Source organism: Mytilus trossulus, chromosome 10 (assembly GCF_036588685.1).
Source record: "Mytilus trossulus isolate FHL-02 chromosome 10, PNRI_Mtr1.1.1.hap1, whole genome shotgun sequence".
Taxonomy (NCBI): domain Eukaryota; kingdom Metazoa; phylum Mollusca; class Bivalvia; order Mytilida; family Mytilidae; genus Mytilus; species Mytilus trossulus.
In genome coordinates this window covers 66,926,393-66,954,344 of record NC_086382.1, presented here as the reverse complement: position 1 = coordinate 66,954,344, position 27,952 = coordinate 66,926,393, and the positions used below count along the sequence as shown (strand labels likewise).

The following is a 27,952-nucleotide window of genomic DNA, read 5'->3' as shown; positions in this document are numbered from 1 at the left end:
ACCAAAGAACCAAGACACTGTGTATTTCCTTTTTTTCCTCTACGAAAACATAAAACCAAATCCTGTGATTTTATTGTCTGTGCGCCACATATATCTATATTTTAACATTAGTTTTCCTACCATAACTTCAGTTTTTCTATGAACTTGAATAAGTTTATAAAACATGCAAAACTTCAATTTAACTATATATAACATGCTTGTTTATGTCAGTTTATATTTTATCATCTTACCATTTAAAGAAGCAGATAACTCTTTATCTTGGTATACATTTTTGGACATACTAATACAAGCAGCAACCACTTTTTCATACTGGTTTTAAGGGCCTTTGAAATCACATTACGTTAAATTGTAAATATTGAAAAGGAAGATATGGCACCATTGCCAAATGAGACTACTCTCTACGGCAGACCAAACTCAATAGATATTAAAACTATGAGTCACTGTGCGGCCTCCACTATGAAAAAAAAATGCATAGTAAACTATAAAATGCCCCGAATGTAAATCAATTCAAACGAGAAAAGTAACGACCTGATTTTTAAAAGAAAACAACGAAGAAACATGATAAACAGCTACAAACGACAATCGCTGAATTACAGCCATCTGACTTTAAACATGCATATACAAAATTGGACATATTTTATGCTAGCACACACTTAAATAAGGGTTATTAGTCAACAGAGCAACGTCAATTAATATGCGTGAAAGTTATGAAATGTGCTTTTTTCTTCGGATATGAATTCTTCCTTTGTTAATTTAAAACATGTTTGCCTAAGAGGTGGACAATTAATACCTGTTGTAATACAGACTGTTTGTTGAAATATAAGTACATCAACTCAATAAATTTGAAAAGACCAGGTTCTGAGTACTTGTTGCTGAAATCAGTCAGATTTTCCATGGCCTTATAAATGAAAATTATCCACAGATTCTTATGTATATGCTATAATGTGGACAGTTATATCTTTGCACAATGTCGGCGAATACTGAAAAGGAAAGGAAACGAGATAAATGTACGCGAGTATTTAAGACTCCTCTCCTTATTAAATTTGAATTTGACGGTGGTCACTATTCAGATACATAACTGTTATTCCTGTATTACACGACTGTGTGTTATGCTCTGCTCCATATATAGATTAAGTACTGTGAGGTCCGTGTCCAAAACTTTAAACACGAATTGTTTCTTATCTTAGTTTTTTACTAAGGTTAAATGATAACATTAAATCATTTTGTTCATTTTATCAGACAAATCAAAAGACAATCACGTGTAGACAGGGCGTAAGCTGTCCTTATACCCCAATCGATTAGATTACAGAATGTTGAGAAGGTGCTATCAAGATATGTCAATTAATTACTAATTTAATTGGCCATTGGTTAAACACTATCTTAACAAGGAATATATCAAAATTTATTGTTATGATACTTATAATGAACACGCAACCTCTTTCCTCATTCTTAAAGTTGTGATAGGCAGCCAGAACTATCCGACTTATTTTGATATACGCAGTTAATTATTATATTTTTATCTAAATTTTAGAAAACATTTAGAAATCGAAGGATTTTAGCTGAATCAACAAAACGGTAAGAATCGAGATATAATTCTTTTTTGTATATTGATACCGATAATTTATGTTTTATCTAAATTATATCATTAACTGAAAATAAAGCATACATGTATAAAGAATAACAAATATTTAAAATATCATTGGTTTATTATTTATTTCACTTGCAGAGATGGGTCAATATGTATTAATGATAATAATTAAGATTATAGATAGCAGTCGATTGAAGAAGCGATTCGATTGAAAACTTTTCTTATATCAACGAGCGATATTGTCTTATATCAACGAGTTGCATTGTTGGAAATTTCAAACGAATGTTAGCAATTGTACGAAGAAAGGCAGATTTATCGGTATTAAGTAATTACTCTTTTTTTAAAACAGGATGAAATTTAACACGACATACATCTGCTGTATAATTTCCATTAATTATTTTATTTAATAACAAGCAAGGTGTATTTAAACGAGAAAATTGAATTCTTGAATAAATGAAACATAAATGCAAGATTTATCATTTGTAGGTGTACAATTCAATAAATATCACGTAGCAAATTCAGTGGAATGCAATTGAGATGAATTCAATTGTTTACTAAGCCAAAATCACCTATAAGTCAAAGATACTGCTATATTATCTTATATCAATGCGATGTTTGTTTTATATCATAGCGGTCCTTTTTTAATATAAAAAAATTATGAATGCGATACTGTTCTAATATAACTGCTATAGTTTTCTAATATAAAATGAATACGATGAAACGTCACAATGCATGTCAAGAAAACCGCAAATATAATTCACAGTCTTAGTTCATGACCGGCTTAATGTTTTAGGATCAATATCACTAAAATTTCGTATCTGTAACAAAATTAACGCTTACATAGACTTATCATTTCGAAAATGTTGCTTGACCCTATTCATAGTTGAAAGTGTTAACAACCTGTTCAGTCTATTGGGGGGGTACCGGGGGTTTGAAACTCAATTTTTTTTGCCGATTAATGGATGTGAATGAGGATATATGGTTGAACCCCCATTTATCCTGGGTATGGAACCCCTATTTATCCTGGGTTTGGAACCCCCCTTAAGAAACGGCTGGATCCGCCCTTGAGGTAACACTGCTATAGCCTATCCACATGGGTAATATCGAAATAAACAAAAAATGTCATTACTTAAAAGAAAAAGAAACTTTCATTCAAACAATCCAATCCAATACAGCTCCAAATAACAAAAAAATATTCAAATGGTAAAATAAATATTCCAAACAAATTAAAATGTACAAATGCCGATGTCCCGAACTTTGAAGATACCAACTGAGTAGCCTCAGACTATAAATTGAACAACTTCAGATAGAACGAAAATCAAAAATCTTGTGAAACAGAAAATGTATTTATTATCAACATAGAAAAAAATATTGAGAAGAAAAACAGTTATTTTTGTATATCAAAGACATTCCCCGATGGTAAATCGATATCTCTATGAACTTAACCCATTTCTCTGACGTCAGTCTATTGTTCTAACGGTGGATTATTTTTCAAGAATCCACTGACCACCATGTTAACTTATTAAGATAACTTATATCATTTTTTTAACTAAATCATTTTGTCCTCTCAAAAACGAGTGACTAATTTATGTTCGAACTCGGGCGTATTTCGACTGTTAAGTCTGTAGTCTATGCATGATACCACTAGACCATGAGTTCGGATATAAATTGTTATTTGAATATCACTCTTATAGCGTATATCTGTCAATGCATGTCAATAAACTGTATTTCTGTCTTTTTTTTTATCTAATGAAATATATAAACACTATGAAATCAAGGAACTGTAGCTATTACTTTCTAGTACAATTCCTTGATAAATAAACATCCAGGTACACACTACACTTATCCGTTTTAAGGTACAACGTCTTTCCCCTTTTCATCATCTTTTGGTTTTATGATTATAATGATATCATACTCATGATCACTTAACATTTGTTTGATTATAAATGGTCCAAATAAACATCAACATTTAACTGACTCTTATGTGAATACAGTGTGATTAAATACGACTGTAAAACTATTTCTTTGACTGTGAAACCAGAAACAAAATCGTCAACTTTAGAGTAAAATTGTAATATAGATACTTCTAAGATTAAAAACAATATTTTGGTAGAGAAAAACATTACAAAAATAAAATAATTCCGGGTACTGGGCTTGAACTTGGCACTGTTAATATCACATTTTTATCTTTCGGTGCCAACGACTAGACGATCACGGCTTTGAACAACTTTTAAAAATGACACAATGCAAAATTGACATCATTATATATTGTACATTTGAAGCAAAAGCAATTCTGCTTGGGTTTTAGGATGCGTACCACAAATAATACTAGTTCATTAACTGATTGACGATGGATGACAAATGCAAAAACGTTAAAAAAAATTGAAACAAAATGAAAGGGGACCAGTTTTAACAAAACGTATATATAATATTTCAATTATGACCAATCAAAGTATGTATTTTATCAACAACTAGTGAAGTGGTGTCAATGTGAGTGTTTTTAGTAATTTAGAATGTGTGTTTTTTTTTATCTTTTTTATTGAAGGTGTGTTCTAAATTGCTAAATACTATATATATAAATATTAAAGGTTTTTAAATGTTGGTAATTAAAACATTTAAACTTTCCAAAAAAGATTTTAAAAAATCAATATATTAGTTATATGTCTCTTTGAATGAATTATAAATACTAAAATCTAATCAATATAAATTATTTGTAAATATTCAACATTGAATGAATTGATCATTTAATACAAATACAAAATCTGGTCACAAAAAGGGAAGATAACTACACATTTCAGTTAAATTGAACTTATATTAAGTATAATATAAACGTGAACCGTGTGGATCTAGTCAGTTCCAGCTATTAGACAATAAAAAAGACAAAATCCGGAAATATTTTCATGAAATTCAGTTGATTCATTGTAAGATCATGAAACAGATAGTCGTTTTACTAGGAATGGGTTAAGCTAGAGAATTGATAAACGTTTACGAATCCACTACTTCTTATCAATTCTCTATTATATAATCAGCTCGCCGCGTGGACGCTCTTTTGCGGATTTAGCTATACTTTTTGGACCTTTTGGATTATAGCTCTCCATCTTTTATATAAGCTTTGGATTTCAAATATTTTGGCTACGAGCATCACTGAAGAGACATGTATTGTCGAAATACGCATCTGGTGCAGGAAAATTGGTACCGTTATTGTTTTTACATCGCGACGACCGAGAGGACATTCCGATGTATTGTTGCCACAGAGATTTGACCTTAGTTTTTGACTAGTAACCGATCGTATAAATACGCCAACATTTCTTAATGCAAAATAATAATCCGTATCGCTTGTTATTAATTCATTTCTTCAATGAATACTAAAAAAAATGTTTAGAAAACAAATCAATAAGATGTAAATGTCTGTTGACGTTAGAAATAAACTTATCATAGATACCAGGACTAAATTTTGTATATACACCAAACGCGCGTTTCGTCTACAAAAGACTCATCAGTGACGCTCGAATCCAAATGTGTATACATCTTTTCTATATTTAAGAAATAATTCATGGAAGCCATAGATTGCTGGAAATTTACACATGGATTGGGCCGTGATATTCGAATTTTATCCTGTTGATTTCTCCGAGCTCTTGTGCATTACTTCTTTTTATTATGCATCCAAATAAGAATAACAGTTATTTTGTCTTTTTTTTAATTGCACTTTTCAAAACAATAAAATCGGCAAAGGGTCTGCAAATAGGTTCCAATACATGTAGATTTACGTGGGAAGTATATTGTAACAGCCATTATTATCTATACCTCTGAGTCTGCGCTAAGTATAGATATATCGAGAATTTTGTCACAGTGTTGTTTATAAAGCGAAAGAAGCACGTCATACTAGAATTATAAATTTAGATCTTTCAGTGTTGTTTATTTGGTATTTTTATTGACGTAATCATTCTTGTACCATCATAACTGTCTTTATCGTTAAAGCTTTAGAAGTGTGCTAGTTCATATTGCACTGTACAAAAGATTCAGCACCCAAATTACGTTTTTGGAGGACTGGAAAGCAGTTATGTATAAGAGGAAAGATTTATAGATATAAGAAGATGGTGCATGAGTTCGAATGAGACAATTTTCCAACTAAGTCTAAAAATTTGTTTCAAGTAAACCATTATAGATCAAAGTAGGGCCTTAAACACGGAGCCTTGGCTCACAGCGAACAGAACACCACGCTCTATAGGAACAAAAAAAAATACTAGTGTTTAACCATTCAAACAGGAAAACCAACGGTCTAATTTGTACAAAAAAAAAGGAGATTCAAAAGTACAGGTCAGATTTTGTCGAATCGATCTGAACGAGGACAGTATGATTCATCTTTGTCACAAGTTAGTTTCAGTGTTATCATGATAAAGAAAGTCTTCCATGCATGCATTGCGAGCATATCAGATATATATTATTTCGGTGCGTTCATTATAAAATTTGCTAAAAATGTTATATATGTGAACAATAATTTTGATATATACTTAGCTATTTGATTACGACATTGTTTATTAAACCCCAATGGTAATGGCATTTATAAATTTTGAAAATGGTGGATTGAACCTGGTTTTATAGACCTAAACCTCTCACATGTATGACAGTCTCATAAAATTCTGTCATATTTACAACGATGCGTAAACAAAACAGACGTAATGGGTAAAATTGTAAAAATATGGGTACAGCAGTCAAATATTAAAATAATAATAAGTACTTATATTGATATAACAAAAACACCGCTATGATATTTTAAAAGTATCGCATTGATGATTTAAAAGTATTGCATTGTTTATTTATGTATATAAGAAAAACACAGCACTTCAATTTTTACACGGACATAAACTTTAGCTTCTAACTAACTTCTGAATGTATATTTAGACTCAATTGTTGTTTATATTTGAACAATAAGTTTTAAAGTTAGTATTTTCTTAATTTTTCGTTGCCGAAAACAACATCTTCCGCATGGAATGTCTGCATATTTACAATTGATATTAGACAATATCGCTATGTGATATAAGAACAGTTTTTATCGATACGCTTCTTCCAGAGACTGGATAGGAAGATGTGGTATGTGTGCCAATGAGACAACTCTCCATCCATGTCACAATATATATAAGTAAATTATTATAGGTCAAGGTACTGTCTTTAACACGGAGCTTTGGCTCACACCGAACAGCAAGCTATAAAGGGCCCTAACAAATTACTAGTGTTAAATGAATATAATTTGGTGAGTTCATGTTATCAACAGAGAAAAGAACGGTAAATGAATAGGCTGACGACACAATATTGGTTAAAAGTGTTCTATTGATTTATAAAGAAAATGGTATAAACAGTCATAGATATTTTTGGAAACTAAACAAAATTTTAATGCTCATTAATAAAACAGTTATAATTCATACGATAAGTTGTCGTGTCATGAAACTTTCTTATTCTAGTACTGGATGAATTGGTATTGATTACTGTAGTTCTCTTGTAAGATACAAAGTCAATTATTAAAATTGAATTATCCAACCCTCTTCTGACATAGAAAGTCAACCTTTAAAATTTATGTGTCAAGAATATGACAGTTGTTTTTTGCCATTTCGTAAACGACTTTAAATTTAAGTAAATATTTCAATTGATTAGCAAAACATGGACTCAGAAACATGCATTCTACCAAAAACTCCCAGGTGCTTCAGAGGGGTATCTTTCTTAAGCAATGGTGTTAGTTGATTATTTAGGTTATTCGATCTAAGAAATTTATTTGTTACTGCAATTTCAACTATGTTACCTTTCTGTATGGCTCTATTGAATTAAAGCTGTATGTGCAATTATAAAATATGTCAACCATTGCACATCTGCCGACATCTTTGGTCATCTCTGAAATGACATATGAACTTTTTGATAAACAAATGCTCCAATACTTAAGGAGAAGTTGACTTTGCATAAATTTCCTATATTGATTTTTAACGTGTTGTCAATAATGTAACCCCACATTTCAACATATCCTGTAATTTATATCTGATTAATATGTTCACATTTAGATTGGAACGATTACTTCGCAGACATTATTGACTGTATTGTATTCACTTCTGATAATGAGGTACATTCTAAATGCCTTTTGTTGGATTGCTGTCTGATTGCTATGTATCCTAATTTTTTTAACTTTATTTCTAATATGTTTATCTTTCTTCATAAATTTTGTTTTTGTGTGTTATTTGAATGGAGCGTTATTTATAAGATGCTAATTTAGCTGGAAAGCAGCTAGTTACACAACATTTCCACTGAAATGATTCGTTAATGCACAAGAACACACATGACAATTAAACCCTTTAAATGGTGCTAGCACGTTAGTAAATGATCTCATCATAGATACAGTATTGGAATTTTGTATTCGCGCTATCTCTACACGAATAAATCAATGACAATCAAAACATATACTAGTACTTGTTAAGATAGAAATATTAAATGAATGACTAAAGCTCTTCATCTTTGATATAAGCTTTGGATTTCAAATATTTTGGCCACGAGCATCACTGAAGAGACATGTATTGTCGAAATGCGCATCTGGTGCAAGAAAGTTGGTACCGTTAATTTTATTTCGTTCTTTTGAAGATTGTTAAAAACTATGGTGTTTGTAGTCCAGTTTACTTTACTGGTTGTGGTTATCAAACATGCCGCTGGTCAAACCTGTCTTTCTAATGAGGCCAAGGAAGACTTTGATAAATCAAGGAAAGCCCTGACAGATGTACAGGAAAATATTGGAAATGCTACTAATAAACTAGAAGAAGATAATAAAAAGTTACTGGGCACGTTTAAAGACACTGTTAACACCATGGGCCAAAAGATCAAGAAACTTGACACTGATTTAAAAGACACTGTTAACACCATGGGCCAAAAGATCAAGAAACTTGACACTGATTTAGAAGACCTTGAAAAGCAATTTGAAAATGACAACAAAAAGACACTAGATATGTTTAAAGAAAGTCTTAATATCATGGGTCAAAAGATAAAGAAACTTGACACAGATTTTAAAGTTCTTGGTGAAGATTTTCGCAGTAAGTACATGCACTTAAACTATTGAAACTGGTTTTTGAATTGAAGATTCCTATGCTCTGAAGCACCTGGAATCAGTTTTTGGCGGACTTCATATTGCTCAGTCTTTGAAATTCTTTGTTGAGTTTTGTTTACTGTTGTTGGTCTGTTTGTCTTTTTCCTTTTTTACAATAACATTGTCAGTTTGTTTCCGATTTATGAGTCTGAATGCTAAACAACAACAGAATATGATATTTTGATTCATTCTTCACGGTATCAAATTGTCATAATTAGATTTGATAAAAGTATAGCTTGTGTATATGTCTGTTCCGGACCATATGAGTATTTGGACCATACGCGTATGGTCATGACCATATGCGAATACTCATATGGTCCGACCATACGCGTATGGTCGGACCATATGAGTACGATACTCGATTGGTTATTAACGGGCCGGATCAAATGAGTATTTGGACCATAGAGGTATTTGTTTTTCAATAATATGCATTAGAAAACTTTATAAAAACAATGATTTCTACATGTATTTACAATTCAAATAGCAATAAATAATTATGACAAAGCTACTTTTCATCGTTTATGGTATTCTTGCTTGTATGCGTAGGGTGACATTTACCGGCTTCCATACGGTACCATAGCTGTTCTTGGTTCCTGGGTCATTCCGATGTGTCTACGATGTTTTTAAAAAGCTCTAGATCTCCAATATCGTAACAAGACTGAAGTGCATCATATCACCAGACAACTTAGAAAATTAAACTAGGGTCCTTGTCGGTTACGTCATTCATTTTTTAACAACAAAAACACGTTTTAGTATAAAAATTCTGAATATTGCACTGCTAAATAAATGCTAATTATATAAAGTCTCAAAAGTAAGCAAATTATTAGAATCTTTATCCTGTCGACTTTTACGTCAGTTTATAGTAAAACAATTGATTTCTTGTGAAAAGTTCATTAAGATATTTTTGGAAGTTATCTTTCCAGGTCGACATTTTGCCATTCACTCGTAATAACACATCGAAAAATGAAAAAAAAGTGTTTACTGTAGTTTTGACTAGTGATGAAATTCATTGTGTGAAACTGGTAGTGTCTTTTTAATGACGTGACAACAAGAAGTAAACCTGTTAATTACCCCGACCATACGCGTACGGTCGGACCATACGCGTATGGTCGGACCATATGAGTATATACCCATATGGTCATGACCATACGCGTATGGTCCAAATACTCATATGGTCCGGAACATGTCCATACACAAATTGATAGGAATGGATTAATTTTCAAATTGTAAAGCATCTTTGGTATGCATGGAGTTGCCGTCAAACACTTATTATCCACGATTCATGTGTATGATTTGGCGAAAAAACTCCTCATTAATTTTAAAGATATCTGGCGTTTATAAGACTAACCAGAGGAGTTCAAAGTTCAGTTAATAATTTCGTGTAACACGAGACAAAGTCAAATTGATTATTTCTTCTAATACGAAGTACTAGATAGCGTGTCAAGACTTGTCTAAATATTTCAAATGCTCTTCGACTAGAATTTCCGCTTGCCTACCGTTATGAAAAAAAAGCAGGTGTTCAGATATAATCTTATTTGTTTTGATAAATAGACTGCTATATGATTACCATCTAAATGTTAGAAAGAAACTTGTAGTAGTTCTGCGTCATATTTGTTCACAATCTTCAAGGCAAATCAAGGCAAAAAGGAATATATTTTTTTAAATTTCCACATGGCAAACCTTGGTTTTTAGAAAGCAATCTTAAAGTAACACTGAAACGCTGGCACACGGAATACATTTCCTTCGTTTATACGAAATTCTATGCTTTTTTTAATCTATTTTAATTTGATTTCAAATTTAAGGTGACTGCTAGAGGACAGATTTTCTTAATGGTGAAGAAGATTTTCACACGATACTGGAATTTAAGTGAATTTTGGCCAAAATTTCATTCTTTCACTAGTTGATTTCATTGTCTCCTCCCCAATCGATATCGTTTTCTTACACAAGTTATATACTTTAAATGTACAACCAAAATCGGATGGTTATATGTAAATGAATTATTTCAATTTAATCAGATATTTATCTGATTTTATTTCAGAAACAAAATGGTACAAATATAACGGTCATTGCTACTATTACAGTTCCGACAAAGCATACTGGTTTACGGCGGAAGTGAGTGAAAACATTGTTTTACATGTACAAATAATTTGTCATTTTACATTATACTAACAGCAGTTAATTGCTTTTAAAAGAAAAAATCATTTGTTGAGGTTTCGTCCGTTCTGTTGTAATGATTAGCACAATAAATTAAAAAAAACAAGTTACACTATATTAAACTATAAGTATAGTCGCATTGTAATGCATATCAATGATTTACTCTCTGAATCAATTAGTTAGCGAAATTTATTCTTTAACAGAGAAAATGTAGAGACATTGGAGGATATATTGTTAAAATTGATGACAAAGAAGAAAACAGTAACATTGCAGCAAACAGAGAAAAAAGTGGTAAGTTTTTTTTAATGTCACTATTAGAAAACCTGTAAAACTGATGTTAGTCAACTATTCAAACTACTTTTTTCTGATACGACATACGACATTACAGTTAACCATCAAATCTCAACCAAAGGGTTAACAGAGAAAAAAAGTTGACTGGTTCTTCTTGTTTAGGTTTTTTTTTGGTACAAAATGTCAAAAATATGGATAGGGTAGTTCGACTTTTCATCAACATGTTGCTTATGTGTAAATATTTTCGTAATCAGGAGAATATCATACCTTGATCTTTTCCTCAATATTGTCAAAGATGGACGACTTCACACTAAAATCTATGACAAACGTGACGATTTCAACTTCCCAATTATCAATTTCACTCTTCTCAGCAGTAACATACATTCTTTCTCATCGTATGGTGTTTACATATCTCAGTTGATACATTATGCTCGTACATGTTCACACTCTACGTATTCATATACAGAAGTGTGCTCCCTACGGAAAACTGCTCCAAAAAAGGTATGAGGAGGAAAGATTAAACACGACACTACGTAAATGTTATGAACATCATCAAGAATGTGTTGATCCATACGATGTGTATGTGTCTAAACTAACTAAGGGTATGCTTACAACGTCTTAGATTGTGATTACCAATAATTGGTATTAAGATACTTGAATGTACTTGTACATTCTGTCTTTCTGTAATTATTCATGTTATTGTTTATGATATCCTTGTATTCTTGTCTTTCATTTTGCTAATGTGCTTTGTGTATATGGTCCGTGTAACACTTATCAATTCAAAGTTTTAAAAAGTTTTGAAATTTTAGATTTTTGGAATTTTGATCAAAGTTTTAAAATATCAAAATTTCAAATTGTGTTAAAGTTTTGAAATTTTGAAATTTTAACCAAATTATCAAAATATCAAAATTCTAAATATCGTTTATAAATTTGATATTTTAGAAACTTGACCAAACTTTCAAAATATTAAACCTAACGCTCAATTTTGATTATTTCACTTTTTGAAAGTTTAATTTTTTAAATGTTTGCTTAAAATATCAAAAATATAAAGGGGCGACAAGAGGGGTACCTATAATCACTGATGTAAACACGGCTCTGTTAAGAACTATTCTTAGTTATAAATAAATAGCATGAAATATATCAATTCATTCTTAATAACAAATAAATAATGAAAAGAAGAAGTCGGGTTTTTTTATGAAACATATTAGACATCACATGGGATAACAGTATCCTGAAATTTTAAGGTTGTGCATCTATCAAAAAAATATATATAATTAAACCTATTAAAACCGGAATCAACTACGTGGATTTAAATCTCTTATATAAGGTTAGCGTTTGAGATAAATAATTCAAAGTTATTTTGTGTTCCCAGTGCCCAACATTTAGAAGTATCAGTGAAAAATGACCAACTCGCAGTAAACCATATAGTATTATTCGCCTTTTTGACGTTCCTGATGAAGGTAGATCCAGAAAAAATTATTCATTTCAGTTCCAAGAAATGATACGCAAGGAATACTTAATATATAGCGTCGCAATGAAAGTTGTGCTGGGCGTTTTTCAGCTAGCCCCTAGACAAAAAAGTGTACTGGTTCAGTGATTATAGACGTAATACTAAACTTCGAAATATAACAATAAACTAAAATCAAAATCATACAAGACTTAGAAGGACAGAGGCTCCTGGATTGGGACAGGCGCACAAATGCGGCGGGGTTTAACATGTTTCGTGAGAGCACAACCCTCCCCTAAACCTCAAGCCAATAAAGAATGAAAAACACACAGTAATACGAACAGTAAAACGCACTTCAATAAGAAATACAAGTCCTATGTCAGAATAGGAAACAAACTAAGAACTAATCAACATGACAATGATAATAAATTAACAAAGGACTACTATATATAAGGCTAGCAGTTACTGTCATACACCAGCTCCAGACCTCAATTAAACTGATTGAAAGGTATTATATGTCTTCATTATGCACACTCTCTCCCTGTTGCATTTATTGCTAATTTGTTCCGGAACATTCATGATATATTGGTCACTGGCAGCAACAAAAAATCGATAATTTAAAATAGGTTGTTTACATACAAATTACGAAGAAACGTAAGATTCAACTTCCGAGCACAAAGTTGCCCTGATAGATGGATTTAAATATGTTTTAACTTCACTTTGGTCAAACACTTCTTTAATTGTTTCGTTCTTATTTTTCTTGAATTTCAAATTTCAGTTTCAGCGTTCCGTAGGTGAATTCTTTACTTAAAATTCAGCGTTTTACATTGTACTGGTTTTTCGAGAGCAACATTGGTGTACGGTAAAAAATGGAAAAAAATCCAACATGCAGCTGACAGTGTGGCTTCTCTTTGCACGCCCCATTCTGACTGGATGTACATGTGTACTTTTAGGTTGCTCAAAGTCGAATGTCGTACGATAACTTAAAAATACCCAAATAACAAAATGCAAATACGGGACAATAATATCCTTTAATACAAAAAAAAAATCTATTCCTTTTATTTACTATTATAAAACAGTGGTTGATTTAGAACCTATAATGGAGCTACGTGTATGATAACCAGTCCAAACGGTGTCTTTAAGGTAGCAATCATTTAACTTTAAATGTGGGGTGAGGTTGTTTTGTCGAAGCGCTAACAATTCTATTAAGTTTTTCATCGCTATTAATCAACTTGTCTGGTTCAAAATTCAACACTAAAAGGCATGGATAATTTTTCTTTTGTCCTCTGCTGGCACAGAATATTATATCATCAAATTGGGGATCAGAATATTTTAATGTCTAATTATCGAAGCCCCTAGTGGTAGTATCAAGTAAAAAAACAGGGACTATCTAAATATTGGTTCCCCAAAAGATTACCATTTATCGCTGATAGAAACTTTTGAACACAATTTTCAACTTTCAAAATGCCGACACCTACAACAGGATAGATGGGTGCTTAATGTAGTACAGCGGCAACTATTACATAAACATGAATGCAAGTTGGGTGCTTAATGTAGTACAGCGGTAACTATTACATAAATATGAATGCTCGTGAAAATAATGTTTATGGTATACGTTTGTATATGATATGAAAGGTTTCAGCTTTTACAAAACCAGAGCTATACGTTGGATTTAAAAGTTTACTTTATTTGGCCTTTTCAATTTTATTTGACTTTATTTGCCTTTTTAACTAAATTTGGTTCGAATGTCAATGATAAGTCTTTTGTAGACGAAACGCGCGTCTGGCGCAAAAACTGGCAAAATTTATATTCTGGTATCCATCTATGATGAGTTTTTGTAGATACCTTGTAACAGTATCTTGGCTCCAATTTGCTGATATTGGATCTTAGTACCGTCTTAATTTCAGCGTAAATAAGATTATATTAAAAACCTCCCACACTATGGACTAGCACAACCTTAATTAGGACAACATGCATTCAGTATCATGAAGCGCTTTTCTTGATCGACCTTCTTACGGAACGCATAAAGCTGAATATTTAGGGCAAACAACTTACAAAGAACAGATAAAAACGTTTAAGATGATCTTTCATTCTGTACATGAAATGATATATTCTTTAGCCAACATGATTGCAGAAAGTAAGAAGTTGTAAAGCAAATCAGAAAAAACATGAAATCAAAAGAGATAATACATCGTGTATTGGGCCTTTTTATGGCTTAGAGTTTAGTAGATAATGTATACATGCTCAACATAACCATACTATTTGACCTACTTCGAGTTGTTCAGTTTTTACTGTTACTCCTGTTTCTCCTAAAATATGGGTGCTTGAAAAACCAGCAGGTAAAATGGTCAATCAGAGCCGTACGTCTGGTTTTTAAATAAATTATCTTCTTTTAATATTAATTTTGTCATTCAATTTTACACCGCTTACAACTGTCCGTTTTATTTCATACATAAACTTTTAGGTATCAGTATGTTTTTAATTCATATTGTTTCGTTTCGTTCCGCTTTTATTTCGTTTCGCTTTTACAGGTATCCCTCGTATTGCCCTTTTTCTATTTTGATATTTTAAGCAAACATTTAAAAAATCAAACTTTCAAAAAGTGAAATAATCAAAATTGCGCGTTAGGTTTAGTATTTCAAAAGTTTGATCAAATTTCTAAACTATCAAATTTATAAACGATATTTAGAATTTTGATATTTTAATAATTTGGTTAAAATTTCAAATTTCAAAACTTCAACACAATTTGAAATTTTGATATTTTAAAACTTTGATCAAAATTCCAAAAATCTAAATTTTCAAATCTTTTTAAAACTTTGAATTGATAAGTGGTACACGGACCGTATATGCCTTTTGGTGTTACTTCGAAAACTTGTAAGTTGCTCGTCTTTCATTTTTGCTATGTACTTTATATGCCTTTTTTGTTTCTTCGTTACAATCGAGCGCACCAAAGTCAACAACTAGTACGTTAAATCACTGAGAAGAAAATTGATATTTTGCATATTGTAAGTGTGTATATGTGATAACTTGTCAATTATCAGCAAAAGACAATTATAAAGAAGGTAAAGAGGACACAAAACAAACAATATATGCAATTATTCATCTGTTAAACAAAGCCCACACATAGGCACGGGCTATAAATTTTGTAAACACATACTGAAATTGTAATCGGAGAGACTACGAAAAGTTTCCGGAAATATAACACGAAAATATTCAGTTATGGAAAACGTTGAAGTTGAAGCCACTGTACATACGGAAAATTCTAACACTCTACCAAAAAGTACATGCAACGAATCAAGAAAGCGTAATATATCTGAGCTATCTGATATTGACTCTAATTTGGAGAAAATTAAGTATGAAAATAAAAAACAGAGAAATTGTATCGAAAACAACCGTCCTAACATAAATGACGAATCACTCAATGAACTTGACATTAAATCACTTGTAATTGGGCTTTCGCTAGAATTGAAGTCCGCTGTCTCTACACTATCCCAACAAATGACAGATTTAGAAAATAGGCTTGAAGTAAAGATAACTGAGAAGTTAGTTTCGGTGATGGACCGGAAATTCGATAGCAAAATAGACCACTTTAAGAGCGAAATTAGAACTGAACTTGACACTATGAAAAACAAACTTAACTCGGTGGAAAAAACGTATGCATCCGTCGTGAAATAAAAAAACTTGGACACAATTGACAGAGGGAAAAATTTGATCATTAAAATGTTACCCAATGATAAAAATGAAACACCCAACAATAACTGTTAAAAAACAATGTTATTTCCATGATCAGAGATGGACTTAAGCTAAGAGACGTAACAGTGGAAAAGGTGGAAAGAAAGCAATCAAATGGTCCCCGTCCAGGTGTAGTAGTGGTAAGATTAAATTCAAAACAAGACAAAACAACAGTTTTGGAAAAAAAATGGAACTCAGAAAAACACAAAAGTATAGAAACGTGTATATTGAGAGTGATGTTGCATACGAGACAAGGGTCCAAAACTCTAATATGCGCACTATACTTCAAGAAATTGGAAAAATGAACTACAAAATTTTGCAAGGAAAGCTAGTGACAAACTTCCAAAGAAATCATAACCCATACAAAAGAACATAGGAACTAACGCTTGGTGTATGGAATGTCGGCGGGTGGTCACAACACACTGACAGGGAAAATTATAAATTTAGACATTGTGTTTTAGAACAACTGAACTTTGATATATTCTGTGTGTGTGAAACTTTTTTAGTTGGAAACAACAAATTCGATATAGACGGTTATACATTCTATGGACACAACAGACTGACTAAGCATCATAAAGCGAAGCGTGGCTCGGGAATATTTGTAAAAAGTAGTATTGAAGAGAAATATGAGGTTAAAATTTTAGATAAAACCGTCGAAGGCATTCTTTGGCTAAATTTCGATAATGAACAGGAAACTTTTTGTGTATGTGTGTGTTATTTACCACCAAAAGGCTCAAGCCGCTCAAACGACCCTGAACAGTTTTATGTAGATCTTACTAATCAGGTATATATGTATCAGAACATTGGACAAATGTATATAGTAGGTGATTTCAACTCGAGATGCTCAGACATTTCAGATTTCATTGAAGGAGTTGATGATGTAACACCAAGAGAGGTGATTGATTATAGTTCAAATACGAATGGTGATTTATTAATAAATTTCCTAGCCGACTGTAATTTATGCATGCTCAATGGAAGAAAAGGAAAACAATATTTTACGTGTATATCGAAACGAGGTAAATCAGTGGTCGACTTCATAATAACAACCCATGAAAACATTCATATGTGCACTGACTTTGATGTTAAAATCATGTCTGATATTACCAACGAATTAGAATTACAAGACATGAACCAAATACCTGACCACTCGGTACTTACAGTTTCTATCAAGAGAGAATCGGCTAATCAACAAGATAAAACACCACAAGGGTCTTACTCCGATATTCAAACACTTCCTAGTAAACCGAGATCTCGGACCATACCAAACGAATTTTTAAATGACGATACGGTACGAGTAAAAATAGAACAAGTCATTCAAAACATCGAAAATAATTTAACTGTGAAACAAGACGTCGATGCTGCCTACGGTTGTTTTGTTGAACTTATTTCTGATGAAGTGAAATCCAAGATAGGTGAAAAATCAGAAGGAGATAACCAATACAGGAAGTCAAAAGGAAAATCAAGATACAAACCATATTGGAACGATAATCTCAAATTACTGTGGGATAAAACCTGCGAACACGAAAAAGTATGGCTGAAATGGAAAGGATGTGGTACCAAAAAGAAACGTGTGCGAGAACAATTTCTTACATCGAGAAATGAGTTCGATAAATTTTTGAGGAAAGAAAAACGAAGTTATCAATTGCGACAACAACAAGAGTTACTGAATCTTTCGACAGAGAACAACACAAGAGACTTTTGGAAGAAAATTGGTAAATTAGGAATAGCGAATGACAGGCGTTCTTCAATACCAATGGAAGTATTAACATCAGAAGGTAATGTGTGTAAAGATATTAAAACAGTATATGACACATGGAAATGCAAGTATGAACATTTATTCAATGTAACTGATAGTAAGTACGACGAAGACTTTCTATGTACTGTCCAACATCAACTAGAAAATGAAATAATAAATCTTTCAGGAAAGGATTCGGAAATCTTAAATAATGATATTTCGTATGATGACGTTGAGAAGGCTGTTTATCGAGCAAAACTTAATAAAGCCGGCGGGCTCGACCAAATATGTGCCGAATTTCTTCGTAACAACTGGTGTGTGAATATTCTATTCAAGATCATAAAGTTTGCATTTGACAATGGTGTTGTGCCTGCGACATGGAACAACATACTCATTAATCCAATATTAAAACCAGACAAAGATTATCATGATCCTTTAGGTTATCGAGGGATAGCTCTGATGTCAATTCCCTGTAAATTATATGCAGATATTCTTAACACACGTTTATCATCCTGGTTAGAAGAAAATAACATCTTAGCCGATGAACAAAACGGCTTTAGAAAAGATCGTGGTTGCATTGAACATTTATACTCTCTAACAAGTATTATAACTAATAGAAAAATCGAAAGACTATCAACGTTTGCTTGTTTCATCGATGCCAAAAAAGCTTTTGATTCTGTACATAGAGAGATGATGTGGTTTAAACTGATTACAATATGCATAAATGGAAAGTTTCTAAAAGGACTACAGTCGCTATATGTAGATGTTCGCTATGCTGTTAAAGTAAACGGCCATATGACCGATATGTTTGGCGTTAATATGGGCGTAAAACAAGGCTGCAAAATATATTATTCTCTGTGTATGTAAACGATCTAGTCGATGAAATAAACAATCTGAATCTTGTTATCCCGATCAATGAGTCGTGCATTTTGTCTATCCTGTTATACGCTGACGACATTGTTTTACTAGCACCAGATGAAGAATCCCTTCAAATGAGGTTAAATGTAGTCAGCAACTGGTGTTCAAAATGGAGATTAAGTTTAAATTTTGAAAAGACAAAAATAATACATTTTCGTTGTCCCGCATCCCCTCGATCGAACTTTAACTTTCTCTTTGGAGACACAACTATTGATTCTTGCAGTAAATATCGATATTTAGGATTGTGGCTTGATGAACATCTAAATTGGAAATTTACAGTGAGGGAAATAAGAAAGTCGGCCAGTAGAGCTGTCTCCGCACTTTATACAAAGTTCATTTCATGTGGCGGAATGGACTATGACATATTTTACAAAACTATATGAAAGCCTTGTACAACCTGTTTTATTATATGAAGCGAGTATTTGGGGCATATTAGAACACAAACAATTAGAAACTGTTCAAAACAAAGCATGCCGATACTACCTAGGTGCTTTTAAGAACTCTTCAAACCTAGCTATACGTGGAGACATGGGATGGACTACGGTAAAAACTAAACAAAAAAACGAAGTTTTGAGACAGTATTTTAAAGTTACAAATTTAGATGGAAATAGGCTAGTTAAAATAATACATGAATCGAGTAAATCAATACAGCGCTCGTGGAATTCCCGTGTACTGAAATTTATTGAAAAAAGTGACTTAAGTTCTTTGATAAACGCTCAAAATATGACAATCCGACAAAAAGTTAACATTGTAAAGGACAAGTTAAACACTATGGATGCTGAAAATTGGCTACGCGATGTGCATAACGATCGAAACTGTGAAAATGGAAATAAACTTAGGACGTTCAAACAGTATAAAAGTAATCTTCAGCCAAGCAGTTATGTGAAATCCGTCAAGTTTAGAGACTATCGTAGAACTTTATCAAACTTTCGTTGTGGTTCATTACCACTCGCCATTGAAACAGGACGTTACGCCAAGCCAGTTTCACCTTTAAATGAAAGAATTTGTCAGTTTTGTGATGGAAATACGATTGAAACTGAACAACATTTTTTAATGAACTGTAATTTTTATTCGGACTTGAGAGAGGAACTTTTAAAATCACCCTTTTTATCAAACTATGTTTTTATTATCTTGAGTGTAGAAGAGAAATTTAATTATATTATGAGCTGTGATGAAATTCAATTTTTGTTAGCTAAAACATTGCATTTGATGTTTAAGAGGAGAAAGATAAATTTATAACTTTTAAAGAACTTAAATTTTTAATTATTATTTATTTGCATATTATTAAAGATTTTTAAATCAATTCTACCCTTTTTGTACTTTTTAGTTAAAAATGGTTCATATACGAAGTAATTGTTTTGTATTTTAAATTTTACTTTTGAAAAATGTATTAAATTGTGTATGCATTTAATGTGCATGAGGTAAAAGTGTCTCATATGTCTTTTAAGGCAGGAATCTAATATATTTTTATGCTGTTTTTATCTGATGTATAATATATTATGTATAATGTTAGATTGTGACACTGTAATAAACTAATTACTTACTTACTTACTTACTATATTGAGTGGCTCTGTACTTATACATCCCGTCATTGTGTCATTGTATTATGATGTATTTGTGTATTCATTTAATTTTTTTACAAATATCTTTCGTCTGTATACCATTTTATGCTTCTTTATTACATGTTTGTATGGTTTTTGAGTGATTAGGATTATAGCACAATGTTGACTGCTGTATTATTGACATTTGTCCATTTTATGTCTTTTTGTTGTGGTCACGTATCGTTGTCAGTATAATGGAATTTGATGCGACTGTCATACAAGTGAGATGTTGAGCTAGCTATCAAACCAGGTTCAATTCACTATTTTCTACATAAGATTAAATGTGTTTGAGCTTTTGATTTTGCCATTCCGTATCGAATTTTCCTTGGAATACTGTGATTTTACCTTCAGCATCGTCTGGTCTTTTAAATTCCGAACATTAGCTAATCTTTATTATACCGTTTTTGCTGAGGGTGAATTTGCATTGCTATAAAACGTGCCACCGTATCCAACACTCATGTATTTATTTATGATGTTGTGTTTGAATTTCTGATCGGATAGTATTAGATTATTACATGGCATTTTTCATATCGCATGTATTATCAGCCCTAGGTTCAATATCTGCCCAAGAGCCGCTTGGCTCGAGGGCTGATATTGACCGAAGGGTGATAATACATGCGATATGAAAAATAACATGTTATGATCTTTTTATCATATGCTTCAACAATGGAGAAAAATAACAGATTCATATATTGATCCTTTTACGTGGCTCTCAAATAGAAGTTCAAAGAGTAACGGAACTTTCTAAATTATGTTTGAAACTTTTAAAAAATGCATTTATTTAATAATTTGTTTGTTGTTTTTTTTATTATTATTATTTTTCACAATATACTTTTCAGTATCCAAATTATTGTTTTGTACACTTCTTTGTAATGTTTTTCACTGAAAACGTAGCATTGGGGTGTATTTTCCGGAATATGCCGAGTATCACCGGAATGCCATGCTATAACGTTACGGAAAGGCATATGATAACAATAGAACCTTGTGAAAAACTTTTCATATCAGCCCGCTAAGCACCAATTCCAAAAATATGAAATATACGTAAATTTAATGCTATTTTCATACGGTAATAGTTATCAAAAGTACCAGGATTATAATTTTATACGCCAGACGCGCGTTTCGTCTACATAAGACTCATCAGTGACGCTCAGATCAAAATAGTTAAAAAAAAGCCAAATAAATACAAAGTTGAAGAGCATTGAGGACCCAAAATTCCAAAAAATTGTGCCAAATACGGCTAAGGTAATCTACTCCTATATAATATAAAACTTATATGTTATTTAGTCTAAGTATGTGATAATGTTAAATATCGTATCGTCTGAAGTTGTAATTCTCTTTTTTCTTAGTTTTGTATTTGTATGTAAAATACCTATCTACCAAGTCACTTATAAGATTATAGTTTCAAAATTATTTATTCCTCAAACACATATAATTACAATAGTACAAATAAGTTCATCAAAGTTAAAACATAACAGAATACAGATGACAATTATATGTACACGATACAATTATATGTACACGATTTATTTGTTACACAGTTTGATTTAGAAGAAATACCAACATAACTATTTATACAATTAATTATCTCATTACTAACGGAATTCTGTATTAATATGCTTTTATTTATTAAACAATACACCAAATAACATAATAACAATCCCAATCTTGATTTTTTTTTAAATTTAGCTGTGTCGTCACTATTGTGGCGTTGATGCAGTCGTGTGACGGACAGCTCGTGGTTCTGTTGTGCTGCTTTTGTGTGTTCTCCTATGTTTTTTAGGTGTTCGTTGATATTCTGTGGTTAGCATGTCGGAATGTAGTATTTCAAGACAGACAGCTAGACACCATAAACATACTATTTATTTATTTTTTTATTCAAAATCATAAAATGCAAAAAAATCCATTTTGCAAATAAAACATTTGACATAAAAGTTCATATTTAATATGAAATAATAATACATAATTAATACGAAATTACGTCAACTAATATCATATCAATTGAATAATTGACCAAGAACAACAAAGGTGGGGAGGACAATCTGCCCCATAAATAAACATATATACTTCAAAAGATAACATTAAGGGAGGCATGTTTGTCGGAATTTTTAACAAATTGTTTGATTCCAATCACAAGTTAACACATCAAATGATGTCAAAAGGAAGTGACCACAACGCACTTACACGTGAACTCGTGCCAACCTCGCAAAATCTTTGACCAATAAGAAAGATGAAATACAATCATGCATTGGTCATAAGTGAAGTTTCTCTGCACGTGAAAACATGTTATCTAATTTCAACAATTTATCGTTTAATTCAGTAGGACACTATGAACCTATGAGCACTAGAAACATCATAAATTTACAGTATAAATAACTCACTCTTTAAATAAGCCGGCTAGTAATAACCAATTAAAACAGAAATATCTCCTCTGCTATCTTACATTATTATATTCAGCTTAATTTACAAAAAGCAAATAAAAATGGTTATATTATTTATTCATGTGTGTAGTTCTCTGTCCTCAATATTTTTGCATATATTTGTACTGTATTCATGCCATGAAACGTTGTCATTTTAGTTGTATATTTAACATTGCAATAAAAGCGCGAGATTTGGCTAATCGCAAAACCATATTCAACCAACAATTTTTTCTTAAAATATCCTGTACGTTTCTTTGTGTGTTGCATTTTAATCTGTATTTTAGTGAAATTCAGTGTTTCTGTTGTTTCGTTGTTTTCCCCTTATAGTTGATGTGTTTCCCTCGTTTTTAGTTTGTACCCGGATTTGTTTTCTCTTAATCGATGTATAACTTTTGAACAGCGGTATAATACTGTAGCCTTTGTTAATGCAACATACAACTGAATGAGATCTTATTTCGTTTATAACTCAAACCAATGTGATTTAAGATAAATTGAATTAAGCTGAGTATGTTATAAAGTTTGTCAAGTTGAGATTGTCTGGCATCGGTAGTGATATTCTGAACAATGTTAAAGTCATTTTGAATCACATTGGTCTGAGTAATATTTTTTTATATTTTGTACCAGAAAATATCAGGAAGTGCCAGTTATATTTTTTTCACGCTAAATCATTTTAAGATATCGATAAATGTAACCTTGGTTTGACAGGCTTCACATAACATTTAAAAATGAACAATTCCATTCGTTTGAATTTAAAAAATAATAAATATGCAAAAATTAAAAAGCATTTTTTATTCATTGAATAACTTTAAATTTAATGTTATTTACGCGTAGATAATGATCAACCAAACTTACTTTTTGAGAGTACTGCAATCGCTATACAACGTGATCAAAACGTAAAACTGAAAATATTTGGAGGAAAAACTGCTTGTTGACCCCGTGCATTCAGCTCTGTCCGCGGTTCTAAAAGTAAAATAAAAAATTCCGAGGAAAATTTAAAATGAAGAATACCTAATGAAAAAACAAAACCAAAAGCTCAAACAAACCAAACGAATGAAAACAACTATCATATTTCAGACCTGGTACAGGCATTTTTATTATGTAAAAATTTTTCATAATATTTAAGGGAACTAAGTCATCAAACATTTCAATTAAAGAGCGTTTTATATTTCAGGTAATCACTACTGGATTGGATTGACAGATCTTAAAGAAGGGGAGTGGCGATGGACCTATGATCAGTCGAAAGCTGAGTTTACAAATTGGATTTCTGGTTATGGTGCCATGGGGACAAACAATAATTGTGTGCTGATACATGTTGGTAAAGAAGATTGGTTTGATAACAACTGTGATTACAGTACTTATTACATTTGTGAAAGCAATTTCTGTAAGTAGAATATTGATTAATGTTTCCTGTAGCGCATCAAAAAAAATTATACAACATTAATTTTCTTATTCGTCTAATTCGTCTTTATTATATTTCTAACTTTGCTTCGAAGTGCTAAGATAGTGTCTAGTCCTAATACGTTCAAAAAATTTAATCCTAAACACTACGTTATTATAAACCATTGAACACTTTTTCACACATTGTATCCTTATTCTTGAAGACAATTAACTATAGATTGGTAGTCATTTCCTTTCATCCTTTTTTTTTTGTGTGGCCATTTACATCATTTTAATCATGGTAGATGGGTTGCTAAATTTTATGTTTACATGAACATGTGTTTAATCTTTATATAATTGATATACACAGAAAAGGCTTATCCCTTTTCTTAAAGATCTTTTTGAAAACTTAAAAGGTCTTTAATGTGATCTAAATATTACTGAATATTGCCTTGTTTTTGTTTCTTTTTAGGCTTCTAAATGAGGTATAGAAGAAAACAAACTTGAAGCAAAAGAAAACACAAAACTATTCTATTTCAAATGTTGAAAAAATGAAATAAAGTTATAAGGAACCTTTTCTATGTGACTGTGATGTAAATACAACTCGTCTAAATATCAACATATCAATGTTAGATCTGTAAATTTGCTTTTGCAAATTGTTCTCCCCTCGCCGGGATTCGAACCAATGCTATTGTGATATCGTGCCACCAAATTGCATGCACTGCAGTCGTCCCGCTAGACCACACGACCACCTTGGCTCTACAATAATAAAGCTTTCAGTGACCGTGTGTTACCTTTCCTCGTCAGTTTTAATCTAGCGGCGTACTACAGTACATGATATATAAGGCATGGAGATGTTGTTGTTACAGATCAGCTCAATTATCTATAGTAAAGGATCGTACAAATTCATGTAAGATACAGTCACAGAAAATAATTATATTTATAAGTACGTCTGAGTCATTGACAACTGTACAACATATTTGTCCATTGGATCGCCACCAATGATGTAAATATGATGTAAATATATAAACTACAGTATCAAGCATGACGGGAAATGGTTTGTCAACCTGTTGGGTGTAACTATCTATAAAACCAGTTTTGTTCAACCATTATCTACTGGAGAAATAACAGTACCAAGACAGTTTTTTATACGTTTGATGTGTTTTATCCTTTGATTTCTAATTTTGGTAAGGGATTTTGGCTTTTGAATTTTCATTGCAGCTCTTTATTTTGGCATGCAGCTTTTGATAGTTTTAAAATTCTTAACTCACTTTTAAATATTGAATACATCAAAGCGATATGAGGTTCGTATTTGACATTTACCTCAAATAGTCGCTGATATAAGTGTTTGGAAGTGCATATATTGTATGTCAGAGGCACTCAATTACCTGAACTTGATTTCAGTGCAGGGATTGGGTCGATTAATCTAAAATGTAATCAATTAAATTACAATTACTTTGTTAATTAAAAGTAATGGATTACATTACAATTACACCTTAATTCAAATGTAATTGATTACATTTGATTAATTTTCTTTAAAGTAAGACCTGATTACTTTAGATCACATATGATAACAATATATATTGTAATATTCAAGTCTTTATTATAAACTTTGTTTACTTACAGAAGAGCTAATTTTTGTGACTTTTTAAATTTTTTTTAAATTTCCTTAGTTTATTCATCTGATTAAGAATTCAGACAACTAGAAGCAGTGCTACATTTGTACATGTGTAAAGTTTGATAGCATAGACAAAAGTAAAATCACAAAAATACTGGACTCAGAGAAAATTCAATCTGAAAGTCCATAATCACATGGCAAAATCAAATGACAAAACAGATCAAAAACGAATGGACAAGAACTGTCATATTCCTGAATTGGTACAGGCATTTTCTAATGTAAAAAGGGGGACATTAAATCTGGTTTTATAGCGCTAAACCTCTCACTTTGTTGAGAGTCTCCTCAAATATCGTTATATTTACAATGATGCGTGAACTAAACAGACATAATAAATAATATGGTCAAAATATGGGTACAGCAGTCATCATCGTGTACCAATTTTAAAAGGAACAATTCAACAGAACACAAAAACATCTATCTACAAACACATTCATTGATTCGCGTGTATGACGTCCGTAAATTATATACGTCACATGTTTTTGTCGTTTAATGTTTATACAAACAATTTTAAAATTTCACATGGGCAATGTTAGCAGACAGGATTAAAAATCAAAAGTATGTAAAGTTGATATCAGAAATAGACCGAAATTTAAAATAATTCCAAATGCTTTATAGACTTTATAAGAATCCACAAATAGTTCATTCCACTACGCGATTGAATAATTTTGACGTTTGTGACCTCCTTCAGTTTTATCTGTCTGGTTTTTTTTTTTTTAGTAGTATGAGTTTGGTTTTTTATGTATTGGTTGCTACATGTAGTATTAAATTTAGGAGATGTGATATGAATATTGTACCGAAGGTTCGATTTTCTCTAGATCCTGGCACTCCGTCTCCCTCTATTAATAAAAACTGGCCGACAGGTAAAACACAACAGTGCTGTAAGTGGCATTAAAACGCCAATCAATCAATCAATACTAAAGGCAACAAATATTTAAGATACATCTCGGATCGGTTAGGACCACGACATATATTATAAACAATTATATGATGTTCGCTGTATACAAAGCACTTAAAAGTACTAGGCTTATAATTTGATACACAAGATGCACGTTTCGTTCACAGAAGTCTTATAAGTGGCCCTCCAATTACAACATAATAATGAAAAAATATCCCATAAAGTACATAGACGAAAATCATTCCGGACTTCAATGCCCTTTTGATGGCTCTAAGTTGTTGAAGTCGTTGGGTTGATGTCTCATGTTCTCGGCTCTCTTGATTTGGATTTGTGGGTGATACTTATCTTTTTATTAATTTATTTCAACGTCCTGAATGACATATATTTACATATTAAGACTCTTTATGCATTACATTTAGCCCTCATTTTCTCGATTGTTACATCTCGTATTTATTATTATCATAACCAACATTGCTGCTAGATGACAACTATGGTTAAGAATTTGCTCAACCTTCGGAACACCTAAGGTCACAACTAGTTTTTATTTGGATTCGAGTTGCCCGCTTTTAGTTTTGTATGGATTGTTTTGTAGATTCAAAAGTCTTTTTGTCGTCTTTTGTATTTTATCATAGCGTTTGCAGTTTAGTCTTTTTTAACCTTGATATCGTCCGCCTTTTTTATTTGTTCAGCTGAAAACTAAAACAAACTATAAACTACCGGCAATATTATACAGGTTAGAGAAATATTTCGCTTTACAATAATACAAAATACATAGAATGGAGAGTAACACATAGTTAAGGCCCATCCTCATCTATTAAGTACTTGAAAAAACATGTACCTAAATATTACAACATTTCTAAAGTAATGAAATAGTACTAAATATTAAAAGTAAATTTCCAGTACTTCAGATTTTAAGTACAGAAATAGTAGCTGTGTAGTGTTACCTCTGTATCAATACTGAAGAGAAAGCAGAAAATCACGCTAGTTTCGACTTAAAGAGGGAAG

The 27,952-nt window shown here is 31.7% G+C and overlaps 1 protein-coding gene across 1 annotated transcript; it reads left to right on the top strand.

Annotated features, from left to right (window-relative positions):
- The first annotated feature begins 1,469 nt into the window (after positions 1-1,469).
- On the top strand, positions 1,470-24,854 carry LOC134688097 (C-type lectin domain family 4 member E-like). The gene is made up of 6 exons (XM_063548566.1): positions 1,470-1,575; positions 8,207-8,649; positions 10,741-10,814; positions 11,060-11,147; positions 24,169-24,378; positions 24,847-24,854. The coding sequence occupies exons 2-6, from the start codon at positions 8,220-8,222 to the stop codon at positions 24,852-24,854; spliced, it is 810 nt and encodes a 269-aa protein (XP_063404636.1). The 5' UTR covers positions 1,470-1,575; positions 8,207-8,219.
- Positions 24,855-27,952: the final 3,098 nt, after the last annotated feature.

Coding starts and splice junctions, on each gene's coding strand:
- LOC134688097 (XM_063548566.1), top strand. CDS start 8,220: ATGGTGTTTGTAGTCCAGTTTACTTTACTGGTTGTGGTTATCAAACAT. Junction 8,650..10,740: donor TCTTGGTGAAGATTTTCGCA/GTAAGTACATGC, acceptor ATTTTATTTCAG/AAACAAAATGGTACAAATAT. Junction 11,148..24,168: donor AGCAAACAGAGAAAAAAGTG/GTAAGTTTTTTT, acceptor TTTATATTTCAG/GTAATCACTACTGGATTGGA.